The 24,964-nt window shown below is 41.5% G+C and overlaps 1 protein-coding gene across 1 annotated transcript; it reads left to right on the forward strand.

Annotated features, from left to right (window-relative positions):
* Positions 1-396: 396 nt before the first annotated feature.
* Positions 397-24,139, forward strand: LOC140704124 (ovomucoid). Its single transcript, XM_072988885.2, has 9 exons — positions 397-3,509; positions 10,416-10,515; positions 10,925-11,037; positions 13,526-13,613; positions 17,072-17,199; positions 18,996-19,059; positions 20,106-20,227; positions 22,604-22,652; positions 23,861-24,139. The coding sequence occupies exons 1-9, from the start codon at positions 3,406-3,408 to the stop codon at positions 23,864-23,866; spliced, it is 774 nt and encodes a 257-aa protein (XP_072844986.2). The 5' UTR covers positions 397-3,405; the 3' UTR covers positions 23,867-24,139.
* The last annotated feature ends 825 nt before the right edge of the window (positions 24,140-24,964 follow it).

Here is a 24,964-nt window from a genome sequence, read left to right on the forward strand (position 1 = left end):
GCTGGGAAGCTAGCAGCGGGGATGGACCCCGCGCTGGGAGGCAGGAGTCCGGTGGGCAGGCCATTTGAATTTCCTGGGCTCTGGCTTCCGGCGTCTGTCCCCGCGGCTCGCTTCCCGGCTGGGCTCCAGGAGGCAGAACCTGGCTGGGAAGCAAGCAGCAGGGACGGACCCCGCACTGGGAGGCAGGAGCCCGGGAAATTCGAAAGGCCTCCCGGCCAGCTCTGCCTCCCAGTGCAGGTTCCCGGCGTTCGTAGGTCAAAGCTCCATTCGTAAGTCAAAGCAAAATTTTGCGAACAGAGCTGTTCATAAATCAAAATGTTCCTAGGTCAAGGCACCACTGCACCAGTTTAGCTATGACTTTCTTAGATGTCTTAAGAGGTTTCTTAAGAGTTTTTTTAATGCTATCATAAATTGATGGTTGTGTTGAAAATATTATAGCCCATTAAGCATGTTGGGAAAAGTACAATAAACATGATCCACTGTATCAACCGTACGCTTTGAATCTGTATTGAAGTTCTATAAAGGCAAAATGTGAAGACGCTTAGATGGCTATAAATGGTACAGAGATCTAACTAAACATTTTCATTACAAATGGTGGAGAAGCAGCAATGTACGATAAAGGCTGGTTATTGGAGACATTTCCCCAAAGAATCTTGTATCTTTCCTTCAACACTGCTCATGACCTGACCCGGGTTCAGTCCTAGGTAGCTCGAAGTTGACTCTCCCTTCCATCCTTCCAAGGCTGGTAAATTGAGTATTCAGCTCATTGAGGGATGGTGGGGGGGGGCAATGTTTAGCTTGCATAATTAATGTGTAAACTGCCCAGAGCATGCTTTAAGATCTATGAAGCGGTATAGAAAAAGCATGCTTTGCTTTCAGCTTGAAAAGCTTGTGCTTCATGCATTGTTTTGAATCTACAATTGTGGGTGTGTTTCTCTTTCTTAATCCCTGCTGTGTCATGAGAATCTAATTAGGAGAACACATGGATTGTTAGTTCACACGTTCACATCATTATTTTATATTCTGTGTGAGACTACAGGAGAGAACTAGACTTTACAGATAATCCATCATTAGAGAGGGAATTTCACAAATGTCAAAACTTTCTAAGTGCCCAGCAGGAGCTTTTCTTACCTAATATATTTTGTAAATTAGCTTGCATTGTTTTGTGATTAAGCTTCAGGATTTAAACATAGGATTCTTTGACATCTGATTTCCTAAACACAGCACTCCAACTGAATTAAGTCTATTCATTGCTAATGTGCTTTCAGCCCTAATAAGGATGTAGCTTTCTTGCATGCTTCCATCCCTAAAGAAAGTAGCTGAGAAGCTTTCAGAAGTCGAAGTGACTGACAGTGCAGTCCTGGCCGTGCTAGTTATGGTATTCTGGGAACTGGAGTCCCAAAACAGATACAATGTTTCCCTCCCTAAAATGGAGGCAGAAGGTCTATAGAGTGGAGGGAAAATAAGCAGAGATGCTCCAAGGGCAGAGTTCTTTAAAATCACGTCTGATTCTGGGAGCATGCTGTGGGAACAGAAGGGTGTTGCATCCAGTAAGTCCAAAACCTCCTCCAACCTGCAACTAGAACACCCCTCTTTTTTGCCCTCTCAACTGTCAGAGTACTGGCATTTAAGGGATTGCAGCCTAAAAGCACTAAAGTCAGAGCAGAGAAAACCTGTAATCCCAATTGTGCTGACATGTAGCAACCTGTCTCTGAGGAAGCACATACCTTTTCTGGTAAGAAGTCAAACAGGATTTATTTATCCTCCATCCCATGTTAACAATCCAAGTGTTCTAGAATTCCTTTCAGTTTTCTCATATATATTTGTAGAGCAAACCACCATCAGCATGTGATCTAGCTCAGTGGCCTTCAACATTTTTCTCGGACCTGCCCCTCCTAGAGTGCCTGAACATGGCCTGTGGTGGCTGTGAATCTCACCCTTTTGATCTCCATATGTTTTGGACTTCCTCCCAGAAGCTCCAGCCACCTTAGCCAACGTTCAGTCATTCTAGATCTTGAGATTCACCACCACTGCCTGCCTAAAGTCCCAAGACTTGGGCAAAAGGTAGCTTTGGTTTGCCACCTGAATTATCTTTCGGATGGGCTGCTGGTTTAGGACTTTGCCAGGTAAGTATGAGGCTGCTCCTGAAGAACGTATACTGGAAGGTGTTGTGATCATTTGTTAGACGGGGTTGGGCTGTCTAAGTACAGTAAGTCTTCAGAGCTTGTTACCCGTCCTTTCTGGTGAGGAGAGGAGGTCAGGTAGTCCCCTCTGCAGGAGGTGGAAATTTAGATTAATTGTTGGATAAAGTTGTGGCCATAGTTTAAACCCACCACTTTTGTCTCAGCTCTTCATTCTGAATTGGGTGGGTAAAAGGCATTTTTCCATTATGAGATACTGAGGCACTAAGAGAAAAGATGGGAAAAACTAAAACCAACCAGTCTGTTTTGTTTGTTTGTTTGTTTTTTTGTCTACAATTTTGAGTATTTTATTTTCAGGTACGAGTTCCAATCTCTCTGTATTCAGCCGTGGTGCCAATTTTTTCCCCTGCCACTGGCAGGTACCACACAATCTTTTCCATGCTGAGAACAATTGTCTTCTTGAATTTATCTGGTGCGATTTGGGGAGAAGTTCACTTCAGTTTTGTTTTTGTTTTAACCAGGATTTAACAAATTTTACAAATTTCTCCATATTCAGGGTGAAAAGAACATGAGCTTTAAAGAAAAAGAAAGTGGGAGAAATAGTTTTTGTGGGTTTTTCAGGCTCTTTGGCCATGTTCTGAAGGTTGTTCTTCCTGATGTTTCACCAGTCTCTGTGGCCAGCATCTTCAGAGGACTGGAGTAGGAACTCTGCCCATGCTCTGTTGGTGTTTGTTGGAGAAATGTTTCACATCCTTCAGCTTTTATGAATGCCTTTGTTCACTACTAATTAAATGTATGTTCCAGTTCTTACATTTTAAATGTGCAACACAACAGCTGATATACGTACAGATGTATATTTTCTGATTGCTTTAATACTGTTGTCTATGTACAGTTTGTTGCTGTGAACTCATAGTATTTTAAACATGTTGCAGAGCGAGTGGCAAGTAACCATTTATCATCCAAATCACTTGTATGTCTGAATATTTTTCAATTGTATATACAGCTGTATATTTGAATATGCTGAATATTTCTGCCAAAGAATAATAATTAGGTTTCTATAGAAAATGCTCCACATATGCTTTCAAGAAAGAAGCACCCAAATTTCCTCTAACATAACAGGTGGTAAGTGGCACAACTGGCCCTGGCAGACAATGTGTCTCGATAATGTTGCTCTTTTGCAGAATTTAGGAGACTCAGAGCAGCCCAACAAATTTGTGTTTTGTCCCTCCAGAATGGTGATGAATGCTATGAATATCGGTCACAAATGGGGCCAGGTGGAGAACTGAGTTGCACCCGTGAAAATGACCCAGTACGAGATGCTTCTGGATATACTCACAGCAACAAATGCATAATGTGTGCAGAGAAATTGTGAGTGCTCAAGCCAATGATGTTGAAATGGTTTTCTTGGGAGGAGTAGGAATCTAAAAACAATTTAAACAATCGATGTAGAATGGCAGATAGCCCACCTGTTGCTGCCGAGGACTGTGGACAATGAGGCTGTAAAAACTGGGTTCTTCTTTGTTTTGGTTAATAAATAAATAAATAAGCTAGCAATAAATAAGCTAGGTGATCATTAGCTATCTGAGATGCATCCATGAGAGAGCATCTATAAGAAAGATGTCATGAGATGTACTTCTCAGGTTCTACAGCTTGATAAAATTGATAAAGAATTTAAAAGCAACAAATTTAATCAAAAAGCAATAAAATTTCTAATTTATTAGAAATAAAATGTATAAATTTTATGAGGACCTATGTACCTTCACTTGTTTGCCCGTTGCTGTGTGAAATGTTTTCTTCTGACATTGGATTGCTAAATGTCCAGGGTATGCACTGAAGCATGGGTGCAATATGTCACTCAAAGGAACTAAGAGCTTGAATTCATTGATGGTGTAAATAATAAGAATGATGCTGGAGGTGATGATGGCAGTGGAGCCAGTTAGCGCAGGGGTTGGTGAGTGCTCCAACACTGGAGGCATTCAAGAAAAACTTAGATCATCACCTGGCAGATATGCTTTGATTTTATTCCTGCATTGAGCAGGGGGTTGGACTTGATGGCCTTGTAGGCCCCTTCCAACCTCACCTTTCTACTGTGTTTCTCCAAAAATAAGACAGGGTTTTATATTAATTTTTGCTCCAAAAACTCGTTAGGGCTTATTTTCAGGGGATGTTTCATTTTTTCATATACAACAATCTTCATTTATTGAAATACAGTCATATCATCTTCTTCTGGTTGCTGCACAATGGTGGAGGGCGGGATTTCACTTAACTGGGGCTTATTTTGGCGGTAGGGCTTATATTATGAGCATGCTGAAGGCTTATTTTCAGGTTAGGTCTGATTTTCAGGGAAACAGGGTATGGTTCTCTGATTCTGTGGCAGCAACAACATCCACCTGCAGTGACACTGTTCCCGAGTGCTGCCAATTGCGTTGGTACCACATTTGGACTTTCATGTGTTGCAAGTGAGAAGAGTAAAGTCTGCTGGGTTTCATCTTGACCAGAGTCCCAGTCTAGGCCAGGACAATGAAGAAGACTGAGTGAACCTGGGACTACAGAGCCCAGAGTTGCATTTGTCAGGGGAGAGCACATTTTCAGAAGGCACAAAATGGAGTTATTGGAGAAGGGAAAGGGAGAGCTTTTTCTATCCAGTAAGATAGGTTCTATTTGGATAAGAGGGGTACACGCATGGAGAGTGCTTCCATGTATGTATGACTCTTACGACTGAATAGTAATTGCAGTGATTATAGTATTGGACTAGGACTGGTGAGATCTAACTCAAATTCCCATTCCTCCATAAAGCTCATACTGTGACTGTGGACTTGTTTCTCTCTCTCTCTCTCTCTCTCTCTCTCTCAACCTAACCTGCTTCACAAGGCTTTTGTGAAAATAAACTGGGGATCAATATAATAGATAGCACCTTTCACTCCTTGTAGAAAAAGGTAGAATATAAATTCAAGGAAATAATTAATAGGGATGAGATTTTTGTGTTAGCCCAAAGAACTCAGAAAAGAGCCTTCTTTCTTGGTTTTACTCGTTCTTTGTGGATGTGTGAACTTCTGGCACTTTCTTCTTGTTCTGCCTTTCTGCTGGGCTGATCTGTACCTCTGTCTTGAATCCTTTCCTTTTCTCCACATTTTTTGGAGGATTCCCCCCACCCCATTTCCTTGGGAATTCTTTTCGCTGCTTCTCATTGGATCATAGAAGAGAAAAGGAGACATCAAGTAATGGATGGGAAAGAAATCTCACCCATATTCTGGTCATTTTGATTTGAGAGCTTTGCTCTCTTTTTTGTTGTTTTTTTTAAACTTTTGCTTGCTTTTGTTGTTGTTGTTGTTGTTGTTGGAGGGGGGACCTGTGTATGTTTTATTTTGCTATATTTTCTCTTCTGTGTGCGGAAGTGGGTGGGTTCTTTCCCTGTCTGATTGATTTCTGAATAAATGCTATTTGATTAACTTACTGTGGGGATTTATTCTGTAAAATGTATATATTTGGTGGGTGGAGATTGGGACAGTTTTGTTTGATGGTTGTAAGTGGTTGTATTGTTGTTGTTTTAGTAAATTAATTATTTGTTGTCTTGCATTTGCTTTTATGGGTTAGTTTTTAGGAGTATTATACTGTATACTGATCATTGGATGCAGTCTTCAGTGTGAAAGCTGGGAAAAATGCTGCATGTTAATTATATTCTTGCAGACATGAAATAATGGTTTATGGGCTTATCAGCCTGATTTAAGTCAGCAGATCCTTCTAACATATCTCACTGTGTGGAAATCACATTGTTTATTTCCTTTGATTTTTATTTGCCCAATACTCACAGAAGTTAGGGTGGCAAATGTTCATTCCTCATTGTCCTCCTTAAATCACAACAGTGTACTGTAGCTGGCCCATGTAGAAAGCTTCATGACTGATTGGGGATTTCAACTTAGGATGTACTTTGCAAAATCCAACCTTTTAGCCTCTACATTACGCTTAAACCTAGATTTTACCCATTAAACTATTCACACTTCTATCAAACAGCTCCAACTTCCATTAGAATCCTAAAAATCCAGTTTATAATTACAGTGTGTTTGTTCTGTGTAAATTAACAAGTCAACTTTTCATTAGCAGTCACTCATTGCCTCCCCATCTCCCGAAATGAATACGCAAGACAACGATTCTTTGGATTTAATTATGTGCCACACTTTATTAAAAACCAATTCAAATTCAACCAATAAATCAATCCAAACTTGAGGGGGCCTGCGGTAGTGCGGGTAAATAAGTCTCTGGCATCCAAATATTATTATCCGTCAATGGGCGAGTCCCAGGCCCCCAGGTTCCATCCGTCTAACGACCGTAGGAACCTGACGGACCTCAATCAAAACACCCCGGGCCCAGAGCCATCTATATTGTTGACTCTCGGTCCGTAAGTGGCCCAGCGCATAAGCCCCCCCTTCCCTGTGATCGCACGATCCGCAGAGGCGTAAGGAGCGACCCGCTGTTGGTTTATATTAATTATAAAAGGGGGACCCACCAAGACATGGATTGCTGCCTTGTCGTGGCGAAGGGGCTTGAGTAACTCAGAGAAACTATGGGCTATGCCGTGCAGGGACACCCAAGACGGACAGGACATAGTGGAGAGTTCCGACTAAACGCAATCCACCTGGAGTAGGAAATGGCAAGCCACTCCAGTATCTTTGCCAAGAACGCCCCATGATCAGAAACAAAAGGCTAAAAGATATGACGCTGGAAGATGGGCCCCTCAGGTCGGAAGGCGTCCAACATGCTACTGAGGAAGAGCGGAGGACAAGTACAAGTAGCTCCAGAGCTAATGAAGTGGTTGGGCCAAAGCCGAAAGGACGCTCAGCTGTGGACGTGCCTGGAAGTGAAAGGAAAATCCAATGCTGCAAAGAAAAATACTGCATAGGAACCTGGAATGTAAGATCTATGAACATTGGGAAGCTGGAGGTGGTCAAACAGGAGATGGCAAGAATAAACATCGACATCCTGGGCATCAGTGAACTAAAATGGACAGGAATGGGCGAATTCAGCTCAGATGATTATCATATCTACTATTGTGGACAAGAATCCCGTAGAAGGAATGGAGTAGCCGTCATAGTCAACAAAAGAGTGGGAAAAGCTGTAATGGGATACAATCTCAAAAATGATAGAATGATGTCAATACGAATCCAAGGCAGACCATTCAACATCACAATAATCCAAGTTTATGCACCAACCAGCATTGCTGAGGAGACTGAAATTGAACAATTCTATGAAGATTTACAACACCTTCTAGAACTGACACCAAAGAAAGATGTTCTTCTCATTCTAGGGGACTGGAATGCTAAAGTAGGGAGCCAAGAGATAAAAGGAACAACAGGGAAGTTTGGCCTTGGAGTTCAGAACGAAGCAGGACAAAGGCTAATAGAGTTTTGTCAAGAGAATAAGCTGGTCATCACAAACACTCTTTTCCAACAACACAAGAGGCGACTCTATACATGGAAATCACCAGATGGGCAATATCGAAATCAGATTGATTATATTCTCTGCAGCCAAAGATGGAGAAGCTCTATACAGTCAGCAAAAACAAGACCTGGAGCTGACTGCGGTTCTGATCATCAGCTTCTCATAGCAAAATTCAAGCTTAGACTGAAGAGATTAGGAAAAACCACTGGGCCACTCAGGTATAATCTAAACCAAATCCCTTATGAATACACAGTGGAAGTAAAGAACAGATTTAAGGAACTAGATTTGGTGGACAGAGTGCCTGAAGAACTTTGGATAGAGGCTCGTAACATTGTCCAGGAGGCAGCAACGAAAACCATCCCAAAGAAAAGGAAATGCAAGAAAGCAAAGTGGCTGTCCAACGAGGCCTTAGAAATAGCAGAGAGGAGAAGGGAAGCAAAATGCAAGGGAGATAGGGAAAGTTACAGAAACTTGAATTCAGACTTCCAAAGAATAGCAAGGAGAGACAAGAGGGCCTTCTTAAATGAACAATGCAAAGAAATAGAGGAAGATAACAGAAAAGGAAAGACCAGAGATCTGTTCAGGAAAATTGGACATATTAGAGGAACATTTTGCGCAAAGATGAACATGATAAAAGACAAAAATGGGAGGGACCTAACAGAAGCAGAAGACGTCAAGAAGAGGTGGCAAGAATACACGGAGGAATTATATCAGAAAGATGTGGATATCCCGGACAACCCAGACAATGTAGTTGCTGACCTTGAGCCAGACATCCTGGAGAGCGAAGTCAAGTGGGCCTTAGAAAGCCTGGCTAACAACAAGGCCAGTGGAGGTGATGGCATTCCAGTTGAACTATTTAAAATCTTGAAAGATGATGCTGTTAAGGTGCTACATTCAATATGCCAGCAAGTTTGGAAAACTCAACAGTGGCCAGAGGATTGGAAAAGATCAGTCTACATCCCAATCCCAAAGAAAGGCAGTGCCAAAGAATGCTCCAACTACCGTACAATTGCACTCATTTCGCACGCTAGCAAGGTTATGCTCAAAATCCTCCAAGGTAGGCTTCAGCAGTATGTGGACCGAGAACTCCCAGAAGTACAAGCTGGATTCCGAAGAGGCAGAGGAACTCGAGACCAAATTGCTAACTTGCGCTGGATTATGGAGAAAGCCAGAGAGTTCCAGAAAAATATCTACTTCTGCTTCATTGACTATGCGAAAGCCTTTGACTGTGTGGACCACAGCAAACTATGGCAAGTTCTTAAAGAAATGGGAGTGCCTAACCACTTTATCTGTCTCCTGAGAAACCTATATGTGGGACAGGAAGCAACAGTTAGAACTGGTCATGGAACAACTGAGTGGTTCAAAATTGGGAAAGGAGTACGGCAAGGCTGTATATTGTCCCCCAGCTTATTTAACTTATATGCAGAATACATCATGCGGAAGGCTGGACTGGAGGAATCCCAAGCCGGAATTAAGATTGCCGGAAGAAATATCAACAACCTCCGATATGCAGATGATACCACTCTGATGGCAGAAAGTGAGGAGGAATTAAAGAACCTTGTAATGAGAGTGAAAGAGGAGAGTGCAAAAAACGGTCTGAAACTCAACATCAAAAAAACTAAGATCATGGCCACTGGTCCCATCACCTCCTGGGAAATAGAAGGGGAAGATATGGAGGCAGTGTCAAATTTTATCTTCCTGGGCTCCATGATCACTGCAGATGGAGACAGCAGCCCTGAAATTAAAAGGCGCCTTCTTCTTGGGAGGAAAGCGATGACAAATCTGGACAGCATCTTGAAAAGCAGAGACATCACCTTGCCAACAAAAGTCCGAATAGTCAAAGCTATGGTTTTTCCTGTCGTGATGTATGGAAGTGAGAGCTGGACCATAAAGAAAGCAGACCGCCGAAGAATTGATGCCTTTGAATTGTGGTGCTGGAGGAGGCTCTTGAGAATCCCCTGGACTGCAAGGAGAACAAACCTATCAGTTCTAAAGGAAATCAACCCGGAGTGCTCACTGGAAGGACAGATCCTGAAGCTGAGGCTCCAGTACTTTGGCCATCTAATGAGAAGAAAAGACTCCCTGGAAAAGACCCTGATGTTGGGAAAGTGTGATGGCAAGAGGAGAAGGGGACGACCGAGGATGAGATGGCTGGACAGTGTCTGCGAAGCAACCAACATGAACCTGACACAACTCCGGGAGGCAGTAGAAGACAGGAGGGCCTGGCGTGCTCTGCTCCATGGGGTCACGAAGAGTCGGACACGACTAAACGACTAAACACACACACACCAAGACAACCAGTTATTCCCGCACTACCCGCCAGTGTGACTGAAAAGAAAACCACCCTTGGTTTCCAACAAAACCTTTTTCCAGTGTGGGATAGGCGAAAAATCCCCCCATCCAACGGCCAATCAGGATAGAGGTCAAAAATTCCTATCCGGCCCCAAAAAGGTGACCTAGAAACACACTAGAAATCGGGCGGGTGGGTGGGTGCCAAAAGCGAAAGAGACTGAGCTTCGGGACGGCTCCTCCTTATAAAGCCTCCACCCCTTCCCCAGCATCACGTGGCCCCGTTGCTTACTTCTTTCCGGGACCGGGAGGCAAACCGCGCTGCCGATCGAGGGCGCGAAAATCGCCCCTCCTGCGTGCGCCGCATTCCATGTACAGAGTTGTGTTTTTCCCTTTTTTTCTGCTTCTGTTTTTTAATTTTTAAATTCATTTGCATTTATTCTTTCTATTCTTCAAGCAAGTGTTCAAGATGTAACTAGTGTTTAAGTAGGGGGAGTCTCAGCTTCTGGATAATGTTTCTTGTGTTTTTCCATATTCCATGCCTTCCAGCAAAAAAGAAGCAAGAGACGGCAAGACTGGTGGTAGAGGTGTGAATGCCAGTGGAGATAGAGTGGTTCAAGGGACTTTAAGTCGAGGGAATCCAAATGAGGTGAGGAGAGGAAAGTTGCACAATTTATTTGACCATTACCATTCTAGCTAGGAAAAGGGGTTCTCCTCTCTCCCATGTTGCATCCAGTGCCTTGTTGTCTTTATCTGTATTCCCATGATATAGGAAGCTCCAATTCTGTTTAAACATTCCTAGTTTGGGAATAATGTTCAGATTAAGAAGAGATAACAGAAAATATTTTTTTCCTGGAGGTTGGAAAGATAAAAGAGACTATTCAAATAACTCAGTAATACATACGATGGTAGCTAAAAACAAGCAATATGCAAATTATTTCCAAGCACTGGGCACTCTTTCTGTTTTATTAAGGGATGAGAGCAGATCTCATCCACCTAATGCCCTGCTCTCCATTTGGCTAATCCTAGTATCCAATGTGCTTCTGTTCCTTTGATAGAGAAACTGCAATCCATATGGTGGTGGACTGCAAAGAGGTGATCCAAATAATCCTTGCGGATTGGGTGATCGGATTGCCCAGGGTGATTACCGATCACATACCAACTGTGGAGGGTGAGTATGTGAGACATACAGGGTCTCTGCATGATAGTAGCTCTGATATAAAAGCAGAAACCTGTAAATTCTGCACCACAGTGAGTCAGACAGTGAATGCATTTTTGGCAACTTGGATGTATCTACTTGTCTTCTTATGCATTGTACATCACAGTATCATAACTACCTACCATGTGCTGGCACCACCTTGTTGATGTTGCCCAGTTCTACCTTCTGTTGAAGCAATCTCAGTTCTAAACTAGTGTTTGAAGACTATGGTTAGGTGGAGAAGGTCGAGCAGATTTAAAATGAACCTAGAGAAGTAAGAAATCAGTGCTGATTGGCAATTTCTCTGCTCTATGAAATTACCATCTGACAGGTTACTCCTTTGCTTCTGGATGAATTCCATGGACTTGGTGCCAAGCATGGCATATTGTAGCCATGAGAGGACAGAGGCTAAAGAGGAGCCAATTTTAACAAACAGAGACTTTTCATGGGGGAAAAAATCAGACTTTTAAACTATCATCCCTGCTTTGTAATTCCCAGTTAGAGCTCAGCTGTCACACAATGGACCTATCCATTGTGTGCATTTAGGAACGTAGCCATGCTTTCTCAAGTGAATCTGCCTTGACAGAGCTCCTTTCCCTACAAATCTTTCCATAGCCTACAATGGAGACCTTGTTGTTCTTGATTCTGCAGACCATTCCCAAATTCAAATAATTTATTGTCATTCTAAGTCTGTATATAGTATATACATACAACGAAATTCACACAGACACCCAGGGATGAGACCCACATGCAGACACACACAAAAAAAATCTCCAAACGCTTCCCACCCACTAAAAATACAAACATCTGCACCACAGGCTAAATAACACTGTCCAACTATTCACTACTGGTGGTCTTTAAGTTCTTTCCCTCCCCAGTTGCAAGGCCCAGAAATATATTTTCTATCTTTTCCCACCAAGGATTAGGATGGCCATTTCCAAAATTCTTGGTGGGAAATCAACATGCAATATTTATTTTGCTGGGAAGTTTAGGAATTTTAAGGGATGTCTGTGGATTGTAGCTACAACAGAATGCTTTGGGATTTTTTTTGGTGAACATGCAGACCAGGGCTGGCCTGAGGGAGTTTGCTTCCTGAGGAGAAAGAGATGTTGCTCCTCCCCACCCTTCTAATTAGCAAAGCTGATAGTGAGGAAAATAATTGTGGATGCTGTTGTTGTTTTTTTAAAGAAAGGATGCATTTGGTGCAGATAAATAAGAGTGCCTTGGGATGTGAAAAGAGAGAAATTAGAAGGTGTAGTGCACAATGAAAAAGAATCACTGCACAAAGAAAGAGGACAGTTGAGAGACACCCTAAGACAAGAGATGGAGGTGCATGGGAAAATAAAGGCTAAACAGACATTGGGGGCAAATAAAATGTGTGCTAACTTAGAGATGGAAAGTGGAAAAGATATGGGGAAAGAGGACAGTTGGAATTGCAAAAAGAGAGAGCAGAGATGACGGGAAGGTTCCTCAAACAGCAAAGGAAACAACCAAACCAAAGCAGCCAAAGACATTCTCCATCCTTACAGAAGAGAAGAACAATCTGCTCAGCTCCTATTCGCCAGACGTTGCTATAACCACAGCTGCTAAATATTAGGGGCACTTATTTTCTTGCAAACAGCAAAAAGCAAATGCAAAATACCCTCTTTGAACTGGATAGCTTAGAGAAGTATTAACACTTCCAAAGAGTTAAAGCTTTTGTGAGCGTTCAGTAATAATGATTTCAAAGGACTGACTTCTCTTTCCAGGGTAAAGCTCACACCTCCCTTTCCATGTTAGTCTTCTACAGAAATCACACAAAAAGAGGCACCTGATGAAGTAGATTCTAATCCATGAAAACAATAAACTGGAATGTCTTCAGGGCAGGCCCTCCAGATGTTATAACTCCCATCATTCATAACCATTGAGTGTTCTGGCTGAGGTTGATGGGGAAGGAAATCCAGCAACACTGGCATGACCACAGATTCCTTATTCCTTCCTTAAGGGTTGAAGAAGACACTGTTCTGTGTTTAACTGGAAGACTAGCCCAACACAGAGCATGCAATAGTCAAGATTCTAAAATGGTGCCAGCATTTCATATCATTCAGGAGTTTTGTATATACTGTACAGTGGGGTCTTGACTTGAGAACTTAATCCGTATTGGAAGGCGGTTCTCAAGTCAAAAAGTCTGTAAGTCAAGTCTCCATTGACCTACAGTGCATTGAAAACCGATTAATCCTGTAACAGGCCGTTTTTTGTTCCATTTTGGTTTTTTTCTGGTCTGTAAGTCAAATCTCAGTCTGCAAGTCAAACCTAAATTTTGCGGCCAGAGAAGTCTGTAACTCAAAAAGTCTGTAAGTCAAGCCATCTGTAAGTCAAGGGTCCACTGTATAGGGGAGAGGATGAGTATTGTGGTGGCTTACCAGCTGACATGGATAATGTTGCCAAGAATTTAACAAATGCCTGTAATTTCATCTTCCAGGATAGGAGAGACAACATACTACAATGAAAGATGTCGAAAAGGAATTTTCAACAACAGAGAGAAAAGAAATGCTGCCAAGGAATACAAGGTGAAATAAATTCCTAATGCACATTTGTGAGTATATGTATTAGCAGGGTGTGGAAATTGCTGACTTAAAACCTCCAGCTACAAAGCAGAGAAAAATCCAGACAAGGACCTATGAGCTATAATTACTACTCTCCCTCAAATATACCACCCTTTATTTTTTGGTTAGTTTTACCTCAACTGGCATTATAGTCTCAATAGATCAATCAGAGACTCTGGTGTTGCAAAATAATATAAAATGTTTCTATTTTACTCACAAATCTTCATATGTATCTCTCTCTCTTTAAGAAAAACAAAGAAAGCATTTACTTGTCACATAGTATAGCTTATCTGGTTAGCTTCATTATTTGACTCACTGTCTGGTTACCTAAACACTTCATTCAGACTTTAACTGCTGACTCCATTTACTAACTGAAACTAACTGACGCTGATTGAACCTTGACTAGAAAAATGTGGGGAAAAGGAATCTGAGGTCAAGAGGCAACTATTGACTATTACTGTGTGATTGACATAGAACCTCGAACTCCCTCCCATTCTAACCTCTTAAAGGTATCATATGCAAGTGGCTGAATTCCAACATATGAACATTGCACTATATAATCTCAGTGGGGCTGGCATTATAGTATATCATGGGTGTAAAGCTGCTAAATAAAAGAAAATATGGAGGCCCAATACATACCTTGGCAAAAATGATGCCAAATTCTATAGGCAAAAACTTCTATTAGTGTGCATGTTTCTGTCTACAGTAAAGTGGGCTTTATTTTATTTATTCATTTATACTCCATTCTACCATTGTTTCCATTCACATGGTGGTTATGGTTTGAAGATGAATGCATTTAAAACCAACGAATTCAGTAAAAGCCAGGCTCACATCTTTAACCATTTGTAGAGAGAACCTCAGAAGGCTTTGCTTCTTTTAACAAAATAACAGCTGCCAGTTTCATGTGTTGCTGCCAGTCCTGAATTCTTTCCATTGTACATTTTATTAAAAACATATACACCTTGTCCTATCCTGAGCCTAGCAGTTTCTGGTTATAAGCATCTAAAATACTGCTGGAGTCTTTGTATAAAGAAGGGTACATGCACCTTTGTATTTCTCCTCCAGTAAAATAGGAAAAAGACTACAATTTTGCATGGATTTGTTTATTGTATCTGTTGGGAGGCCAGTGGGAAAGATATTTCTTTTATCACAGTGTGCATTCATAATTATTTGTATACCTGGGATATGCCCCCACAAAACTCTCCTGATAGAGGTATGTTAATTTTATGTGTTGACATGAAATGCTGCCCTGCCCTCTAGTGACTGGAATTCAAACAATTAATGGCTACAAAATAATAGATTTTTTATTGCAAAGAAGGGCCAGCTCACAGGATGGCTCTGTGGCTTAGGAGAATGCAAAGATGTTGTGATGGAGGTGGATAAAGCATCTGTATGAGTCATTTTCATACGATGCCTGCATATGTTTCCATGTGCAGTGATCATCCCAGTACAGCAGTTTTGATATCTGGATATGCAGCAGGGATAGGCAATGGATAGCCCTTCAGATGTTGGCCTGCAGCTCCCATCATCCCCATCTAGTAGGGCAAATGCTAGGAGTTGTAGTCCAGGGACATCTATTGGCCCAGTGGTCCCCAAACCTTGGGCCTCCAGATGTTCTTGGACTGCAACTCCCAGAAGCCTTCACCATCACCTCTGCTGGCCAGGATTTCTGGGAGTTGAAGTCCAAGAATATCTGGAGGCCCAAGGTTGGGGACTCCTGTCTTGGGCTACATGTTGACCAGTACTGATCTATAGAAATGGCTGCCTCTTTTCAGTGAGCCAACCTGTGGGCCAGGAGCAGGTGGGTTCCTTTTGGAAAGAGGAATAGATAGACCAATCAGCTCACCTTCCTTGGACCAGTGGATAACTGCAGAACACATTTTATGGTAGACTACATTGCATATCCATAATCCTAAACATACAAAGCTTGCTAATTTTGTAATTACTAAGGTGCTTTCATCAAGCCTGGCACTATGGATCAGCTACAGCTTTTTGCATGGGATGTTTGCTTAAAACTACGTTATACTGGGCATGCTGTATTGCTGAAGTTATGGCTAATCACAAAAGCCACACAACTGGCACAAAATTGCCCTGTGTCATGGAAGTATAGCAGCAGGCAACTCTGTTCACTTTCTGTCCAGCTGCAGTGATTCAAGGTGACTTTTCAAATAATACTGTACTGCTAACTAGTTGAGGAACAACTAGCCACGAGGCAAATCAGGAAGGGCTTCTATTTGCTTGCTATACTTCGTAGGAAAGGGTCTCAGAGCTAATGTATCCATTGACTGTGCAGAGAAGCACAACTGTTTTCTTTACTTATGATAAATTATTCTTCATGGCATTGCCCTGACTTTGATTAACTGCTCACAAGAGGTATACCCGGCACCAGCTTTACCAGTATTTGGGTACCAGGCTAAGAATTGTCTTCTTGCTTAGTTATTTATAAGTGGTTAGCTGAGGATGGTAAGATATAGGTCCTTAATGTTTGGACTCAATACAAAGCGTGGGACCATAGGTGGGTCAGATTCCTTTTCCCCATCCCACCCTGGCCTGGCCCACCCTGAAGTGTTGCACTTCATTTTCAGTAAATCATTTCTTTCCTGCTGTTTCATTGTTCATTGATTTTATTACTCTTTTTTGTACTTTACTGTCATTTAATGGCTGTATTAACATTAAAATTGACATATTTGTCTCCCTGGTTTTTTTGGGGGGTGTTAATGAGTGAAAAGAGAAACAGAACAGAATATATTTTTGATCACATTTAACTCATTGAATGTTAATTTCTGAGGATTATTGACAAATATAAGCTGGGACCATTATAGTATGCATAGCCTAGTGTGTTTATTCACAGTCTTTTTGATGTAAGGCTGAAAGACCCTGCCCCCCAACCCTGATGTTTGTTAATATTAATCATAATCCATATTTTTTACACAGGGTTATATTAAGCATTCCAGTGGAGCTTATTACCCTGTTTTCCCAAATATAAGACCTAACCTGAAAATAAGCCCTAGTATGATTTTTCAGGATGCTTGTAATATAAGCCCTACCCCCCAAAATAATCCCCAGTTAAGTGAAACTCTGCCCTCCACCATCGTGCAACATTGTGAAGCAACCAGAAGATATGACTGTAAAATAAAATATCCCCTGAAAATAAACTTTAATCTGTTTCTTGGAGCAAAAATTAATATAAGAACCTGTTTTATTTTCGGGGAAACACGGTAGTAAGAAATGGATGATCACAGTCTCTCTCGTTCTAATTTTCATCATTTCCAACTAAGCTAGAAACAGTGGCCAGAAATTTATTGAGATTATACTCAAATATATTGAGATTATAATCAATTGCAATTCTCTGCCACATTTTAGGCAATCACAACATGATTCTGGCTTCTTAAAAGATATTCACTCTCATCTTCTTCTTTCAGTTGGAATGCAGTAAAATTCTAGCTGATGTAAACAAGAATGGGACTTCCTGCAGTGACCTTTGGTCTCCTGTTTGTGGATCTGATGGAAAAACATACAGCAATAAATGTTTCCTGTGTTCAGAGATCGTGTGAGTATAAACAGTAGCTCTTGGTGCAGAGCAAATGTAATTTCATGTAGGCAAGCCTTCTTTGTGGGACACTAATTGTGTTTACATCGTTGGAAGCTTCCCTACATCTCCTTGGTGATTTGCCTCTAACAAACCCACATGAAAAGGATCCCAATTAAAGGGACGATAGATAATTAAAATTAATAGTGATGCTTTTACAACCTTGTTCATCATTAATTTAGGAACCCGAGTCATGTTTCATGGCAGCTTAATTGAGAAGCAAGTCAGGACTTCCTCTGTATGAATGAATGATGAAATATTTTTCTGCATCTCTGCATGACACACACACACACATACACATACACACACACACACACACACACACACACACACACACACACACACACACACAGGTGGTGGTAAACTGATGGCATAAATTACACTGGAACGAGGATGCTGAGCTGAACCAGTCGTGCAGCTAGAATGAAGCTTGGGGACAAAGTCTTTGCAACTTAGGTGCCCTCAAATGAACAACTGGAGAGCATCAGGCGATGGCATGGCAGCAAACAAGTTTCATGGGACACAAAGCAGCCATGGGCATTCTGAAGCCCACTGGGGGCTTTCATCAGTTATCTCAGCAACTTTTCTTTCTTCTTATTTATATTCAATGAATGTGCAGTCATCATTTTGACTACGCATGGGGTCATTAGTAAATGTACATTGTTACAAGTACTCATTTCATTATTTTGACTTAGAAATTCATTATCCCTTTATAGCAGAAAATAATACAGTACGTACTAGCATCAGAGCAATAGAAGAAAATACCAGTTTATTCCTGTACTGTAATTTAAAGGAAGCACAGTAGGTAAACTACGGTATGTGTGCTTAGAGCATTTTTCTTTTCCCCTTTCCCTCTCTCTTTTGCATTTGCAAATTCTGTTGGCTTCCTGTAATGGACCAGAAAACAGCTGTACAGTGTGGGGTAGCATTACTTGTGTACTTTGCAATGCAAGTACTGTCTAAAAGAGTACAGTACTTAAATCCAGAGTCACAATAATCTGACTCCACCATTTTCTTCACCTTCAGCATGATTACACAAAGACAGACAGACAGATAGACAGAAAGATAGAAAGACACACACACACACACACACACACAGAGAGAGAGAGAGAGAGAGAGAGAGAGAGAGAGAGAGAGAGAGAGAGAGAATGTGTTGTGCTATGCCTGTTCTTGTGGTCTCTGTACTATGTCTTGACCATAAGTTCCATTCACATCACTAAGTATTTACTGTTTGAGGTAACATAAAGCCAGTTAAAGTTTCTTCTCCTGTTCGCCCACCACTACCAAAAGGCCCCTTGACTTCAATACTGCAGAAGGGGACACTCACCCATGCCCTACACTGTTTTAGCTGTTGCTGTTGCGAGTACAAGATGATCACACTTTGGATGGCAGTATCTGTCACTGTGAGATCTGAGGCCAAGCAAATCTCATAAGATCTGGATATTCCAATCAATTTGGAAGCTAAGCAAGAGCAGCCCCAATGAGTACTTGGACAGATCTTTGGGTGCTGCATTGGGGACCCCAAGCAGACTCTCGGGTTTAATCGTTGCATCCCCAGGGAGGGGTAGGAAGGAATCTAGTCTGAAACCCTAGAGAGATGCTGACAGTCAAAGTTGATAGTACTCGACAAGAAATCTTAGGCTGGAAGATATCATGGGAGCTGGCCCATGAACTGACCATAAGTGTTCCTCACTCCATTGAGGGATTATGATCTGTGTTTGAGGAAAGTCACTTATTGCTCCTTTTACTGTTTCCAGAAAAAGTGATGATATCCTTGCACTAAAACATGAGGGTGAATGTCCTGAAGTTGTTCGTGGAATGGTAAGACAATCTTTCCCTCATAATGCCAGAAATTCACAAATTGCCAGAATCTTATTGGTTAGTTAGACCGCTATGAGTGCAATGGCATAAACTGCAGTAGCAAACTGCTGCTAGTTAAACTATTTGCTACTTTTATCCTTTACCACACACCAACTGATTTGTTAATTAGTGATAATTTCCCACAGAAATTATGCCACTGCACATCTGCCAGGGGAACCAAATTTTGCCCATTGTGATCTTAGATATGTTTATTTGGGGACTGGAAGTAAGTCCTCATTAAATTTAGTGAATTTACTCCCAAATTAAGTTGCATAGGTTTGCAAGATGTTTTGCCACCAAAAGGTTAATGTTTATCACTCATATAAAGAATACATCTCAGAGCCCCAGAATTACTTCAAATCCTAACACTTTGCTGAATATAAGATCAAAAATTTAGAGGATCTTTCACAAAGTGTTAAATTGCTCATTGAAGACCTATAGGAAGGACTGGCGAATTCAGACATACCTGGTGACCTTCATGAGTCTTCTGTTGATAGCTTTGTTCAATCAGATAGATAGATAGATAGATAGATAGATAGATAGATAGATAGATAGATAGATAGATAGATAGATAGACAGACAGACAGACAGACAGATAGATAGATAGATAGATAGATAGATAGATAGATAGATAGATAGATAGATAGATAGATAGATAGATAGATAGATAGATAGATAGATAGATAGATAGATAGATAGATAGATAGATAGATAGATAGATAGATAGATAGATATCCCATTTTCCTTCGTCACCAGCCAGTTTAGTCTGAGGAGTGACTTGATTCAATTTGAGGACAGGGTTAGCATTAGTAGTATCTTATCTGTGGATTGTTCAGAGTTGGAAGATCTATCAAGGATTACCTGCACTAGTCCTCTCCATCTTTTCTTGCTGGAAAACTTGAAGGCCAGGTGGCGGGGGGGGCGGCGGCAAAGGAAACCAGAGACAGACAGGTGTGCTCTGTCTTCACCAGCTGTCCATTCTAGTAATTCTACTGCTGTCCCCTTAGGCTGATTGCGCCAAGTACCCTCAAACTAGAGGAAAAGTCCTCTGCAAAAGAAGCACACAGGAGATTTGTGGCACGGATGATGTGACATACAGCAATGAATGTATGCTCTGTGACAGAATCCTGTGAGTATAGCAACATATATGTGCACTTGCCTTGCAGACACTGCCTTTTCCATTATAAGAATTTTAGGGTTATGCACAATTTTCTCATTAATGCAAGAATAGGTGATACCTTTTATTGGACCACTAAAAATAAAATAGATAGCAAGCTTTTGTGGATGAAATCCATTTCCTCAGATTCTAAGCACACACCCCTTCATGGCTGGTGCAGAAAAATTATCTAGAAAGTGATGTATGTCTGGCATACATCAGTTCTTCTTCTTCCTTGTATGTTAATTTGTTCCAGCAATAAAACACACAGAGTCTTGTTGCACCTGAATGGCTATGATAAAGAAATCATGGGGCAACACTACCTCTTATCTCATGATGGACTGTAAGACCATCACAATGGGTTCTCCATTATTTTTCATGTGGACAGCCTTCAATGTGTGTAGAAACGTCTCCTTTCTGAGGCTATGCCCCATGCATCTGAAGGGGTGAGATGCAAATATAGATTTTGATTTTTTTCAGTTTAGGCATCCTTCAGTCTCGAGAGATTATTGTAACATGCTCTGAATGGACGACTTAGAACAGCATCTCGTGTGGCTGAGAAGGCCAATTTGAGAGTGACAATCCCTTCCACACTGAGGACAAATACAATCTGTCCCCTGTCCAGCTCCCTGGTTTTGCTGGTTTTGGGATTGCTTCTTTACCTCGGCATGCTGAACAAGTGCCTCTTCAAATTGGGAGAGGCCGTGCTGCACTGCCTGCCTGCAGGCTGAATGCTCAGAGTCAAGTTTTCCCATCTGTTGAGGTCCATTCCTAAGGCCTTCAGATCCCGCTTGCAGATATCCTTGTATTGCAGCTACGGTCTCCCTCTGGGGCGCTTTCCATACAGGAGATCTTTTGGAATCCAACTGCCAGCCATTCTCACAACATATCCAAGCTGACATAGACATTGCTATTTCAGTAATGCATACATGCTAAAAGTTCCAGCTTGTTCTAGGACTACTCTATTTGGAACTTTGACCTGCCAGGTGATACAAAAAATGCATCAGAGACAACGCATATGGAAAGTGTTCAGCTTCCTCTCCTGCCGTGCACAAAGGGTCCAGGACTCACTGCAGTACAGGAGTGCGCTCAGGACACAGGCTCTATAGACCTGGATCTTGATATATGCCATCAGCTTCTTATTAAGCCAGACTCTCTTTGTGAGTCTAGAGAACATGGCAGCTGCTTTTCCAATGTGTTTATCCAGCTCGACATCTAGGGAGTGTCAGAGTTCGTTAAGCCAAGGTGCACGAAATTATGAACAACCTCCAATTCTTGTGTAGAGATGGTAATAGAGGGAGGTGAGTCCACGCCCTGGCCTATGACTTGTGTTTTCTTTAGGTTGATTCTTAATCCAAAGTCTTGGCAGGCCTTGCTAAATCGATTTATGAGTTGTTGGAGCTCTTCAGCAGAATGGGCAACAACAGCTGAATCATTGGTGAAGAGGAAGTCCTGTATGCATTTCAGCTGGACTTTGGTCTTCTCTTTCAATCTAGAGAAATTAAAGAGCTTTCCATCTCCATCTAGTCCGAAGATAGACACCTTCTGTTGCGGTTCCAACAGCGTGCTTCAGTATGACAGCAAAAAAGATCCCAAAGAGGGTTGGTATGAGGACACAGCCCTGTTTCACTCCACTTCGGATGTCAAAGGGATCTGATGTTGAGCCATCAAAAACTACAGTGCCTTTCATTCCCTCATGGAAGGATCTGATGATGTTAAGGAGTCGAGATGAAATATAACTCATTAATCTTTTAAGATGCCACAGGATTCTCTAATAACAGAGATTCTCAGATGCCAAAGTTCTGTTTTTTTGCTCAATATAATATGGAAAGTCAGCAACAAAGTGCCCCTGAATGCTTTCTCCATATCTGCACACACGTGATTGTACTCTGCATCTTCCTTTTTTTATACAGAGTACAGTGAACATAAGGTGAGGTGAACAAGTAACTTCAAAAAAATGCAGTTTGTAGCTGAAGGAAAATGTAAGGTGGATGTCGAGGTTTCATGATCTGTAAACAATAATAACAGCAGGAGCAACAACAACATGTACTGTATATCAAATGCTTACAAAAACAATGCAAGAGAAATATTGAATATTTCTACAACTTGGCACTGTATTACAGGTTATCTTAAGAAGAATTCAAAACATATTATGTAGAACATTGCATGCATTTAAGCTGCAATTCTGTACCCACTAACTGTATCTGGGAGTAAACGTAGTTGGAGTTACTTCTGAGTAGACATGTACCAGACTGAAGCCTATAATCATAGTGTAACAACCTTTCCAAAATTGACGTTATTGGGATGATATGTTTGCTTGTACTATTTTTTTCCCTTTCTTTTTCTCAGGAAAACGAAATCTGAGATTGGTGTAAAGAATATAGGACCATGCCACAAGGTTAGTCTTGTTCTTATTTTATAATTTGCCTACAGACATCAGAGTGACTTGTTGTTTTTACTGTATCTATAAAGCTCAAAGAAAGAACTGTGTAAAATAAATGACATGATCTGTTATCTTCCACACTGGCTCAGGGGTCGAGCCCACTCTTGTACTTGCTTCTCTTTTTAAAACAAGATTTAAATTTTAGCATGCACATGAGGTATGTCCATGCACAGAGCACTGTGCCAAGGGCCTGAGTTTTTCTGCTTCCATGCTAGAGCTTTGTTTATTTAGGGGGTGGGGGTGGAATCGATCCATTGGAATCTATTCCACATATGTGAACACCCCATCCAATTCTTTTAAAAAAATCCTACTATCAGATAGGAGGAATTAAAAATAATAATAAAAGCACAGGGGCTTGCTGAAAAAGCCAGCACACTTGTACCCATGTCCTCTAATCCTCACTCCTTGCCCCCTTTCCATCATTCTCTGCCCCCCTTTCTGTTATTCCCACCACCACTACATGTCCAGGCCAAGCAGATGCACCTTGGCGGGTGAGGAAAATGTGAGCAGGGAAATCACTACTAAAAGACTTTCAAACTCGTCTATAACATTTTCACTGTACTCCAGTGGAAGCAAATTGTGAGCCAGGACCAGGAAACAAAATTATTTGATCTCATCCCAAAATGAAAATAATGGAAAACATGTGGGAGGAGGAAAAAAAGCTCAAAATATGTTTATCTGGGTAGCTACATGTTTTTGAGGCACAAACATTAAGCAATTGAGTTGACTTCCAATAGTGATAAGATGGCACAAGAATGGGTTTTGATTTAAAAAAAACCCCACAACTTTATCCAGCTTCTCCAGATTCATTCAAGCCCATTGAATGGGCATAGGCCATTCCATTCTCTGCACACAATCTCTCTCTCTCTCTCTCTCTCTCTCTCTCTCTCTCTCTCTCTCTCTCTCTCTCTCTCTCTCTCTCTCTCTCTCTCTCTCTCTCTCTCTCTCTCTGGCAGTAGTGTATTTCTGCTGTAACAACTCTTCTTCTCTCTGCAACAGATTCCTGGGGCAGCTTAGAGAGTTCCAGAAAGAGGATGGCTTGCTAAAAATCCCATAAGCAGATGCCTATTATGATCCTGGTCATTATTTTCATTCCCTCATGGGAATGAAATGTTGTTCCCTTCAAAGCACCAGCACTAAATTCTTCCTAATTTTCATTTCAGGACTAAGGACACTGCTGAATTCTCAAGAGCTGCAAAGCTGGCCTTCACCCTACATTTAAGGAGGCATTTCATGTCTATAATACATGGTTAATAACCCTGGACTGGACTGGGTGGAGATGGGGAAACACACCATGAAAATCCTGTAAAACCACCAGATTTACTCATTTTAGCATTTCTTTACTAAGTCTCATTCTTCCCATTTCTAAGGACTGTCTCTAGGACATCTTAATCACATCCATAAATGACATTCTGCTTCTCCAATAAAATAGACTAAGAGGATCCCTACCCTGTGCTCCTTTTGTCCATGTTCAAAGATATGCTAAATCATAAGAAGGCTTCATTTCTGTACTGTACTATAATTTCCTAGTAGAGATTAATTTCTTGATCATGATCTAATTCAAGTGTCATTATGGATAACCACATCGAGAGTTTATCAAGCACAGATCTCACAAAACAAAATAGCCACATAGAATCATCAATTGGAGAAACTCTTGTTGTAATTGCCACAATATCAGCGTAACAATGATCGTTAGGAAGCAACAGGCGTATTTTGGAAACAGATTGTTCCCTTTGATGTTTTACTGCATGGAGTAAGTAAGTTTAGTTGCAAATCCCCTCCCCAAATATCAATAACGAATAGTTAGGAAAGGCCATAAATTTGTAAGCTTGGCCCCATAATATTTGTAGCTGAAACCCTATTGTTCAAATCTGTGCCACACAAGACTAATGGCTAAGAGTGTGTAAAGCAGAAACCTCTGGTTCTGTTTCAGTTGGGTTTGGGGAGGGCATTTTAATTATCTATGTTTGGAGTGTCACTGTTTTAATTTATCTTGAAAGGGGGCACCTCTTTCAGGTGATTTCATCTTGGGTTCTTCACGAGAGAAGTAAGCAGGCTGGTGGACACACTAAGGAGGCATACAACCATGGTGGGCGGTGAGGGAAAGAAGAGGGAGAAGAAGAACGGGGCTGTCTGGCAGGGCCAGGAGGCATGTGGCTGTAAGGCAAGAAAAGGGAGGGGAAAGCAGTGCAGAGGCGGTCTATTTGTTGGAATAGCAACGTGAGGCAATTTTACATTCATGGGCCCAACTGGGCTTCCCCTCCCCC

The sequence above is a fragment of the Pogona vitticeps genome, chromosome 2 (genome assembly GCF_051106095.1).
Source record: "Pogona vitticeps strain Pit_001003342236 chromosome 2, PviZW2.1, whole genome shotgun sequence".
NCBI lineage: Eukaryota > Metazoa > Chordata > Lepidosauria > Squamata > Agamidae > Pogona > Pogona vitticeps.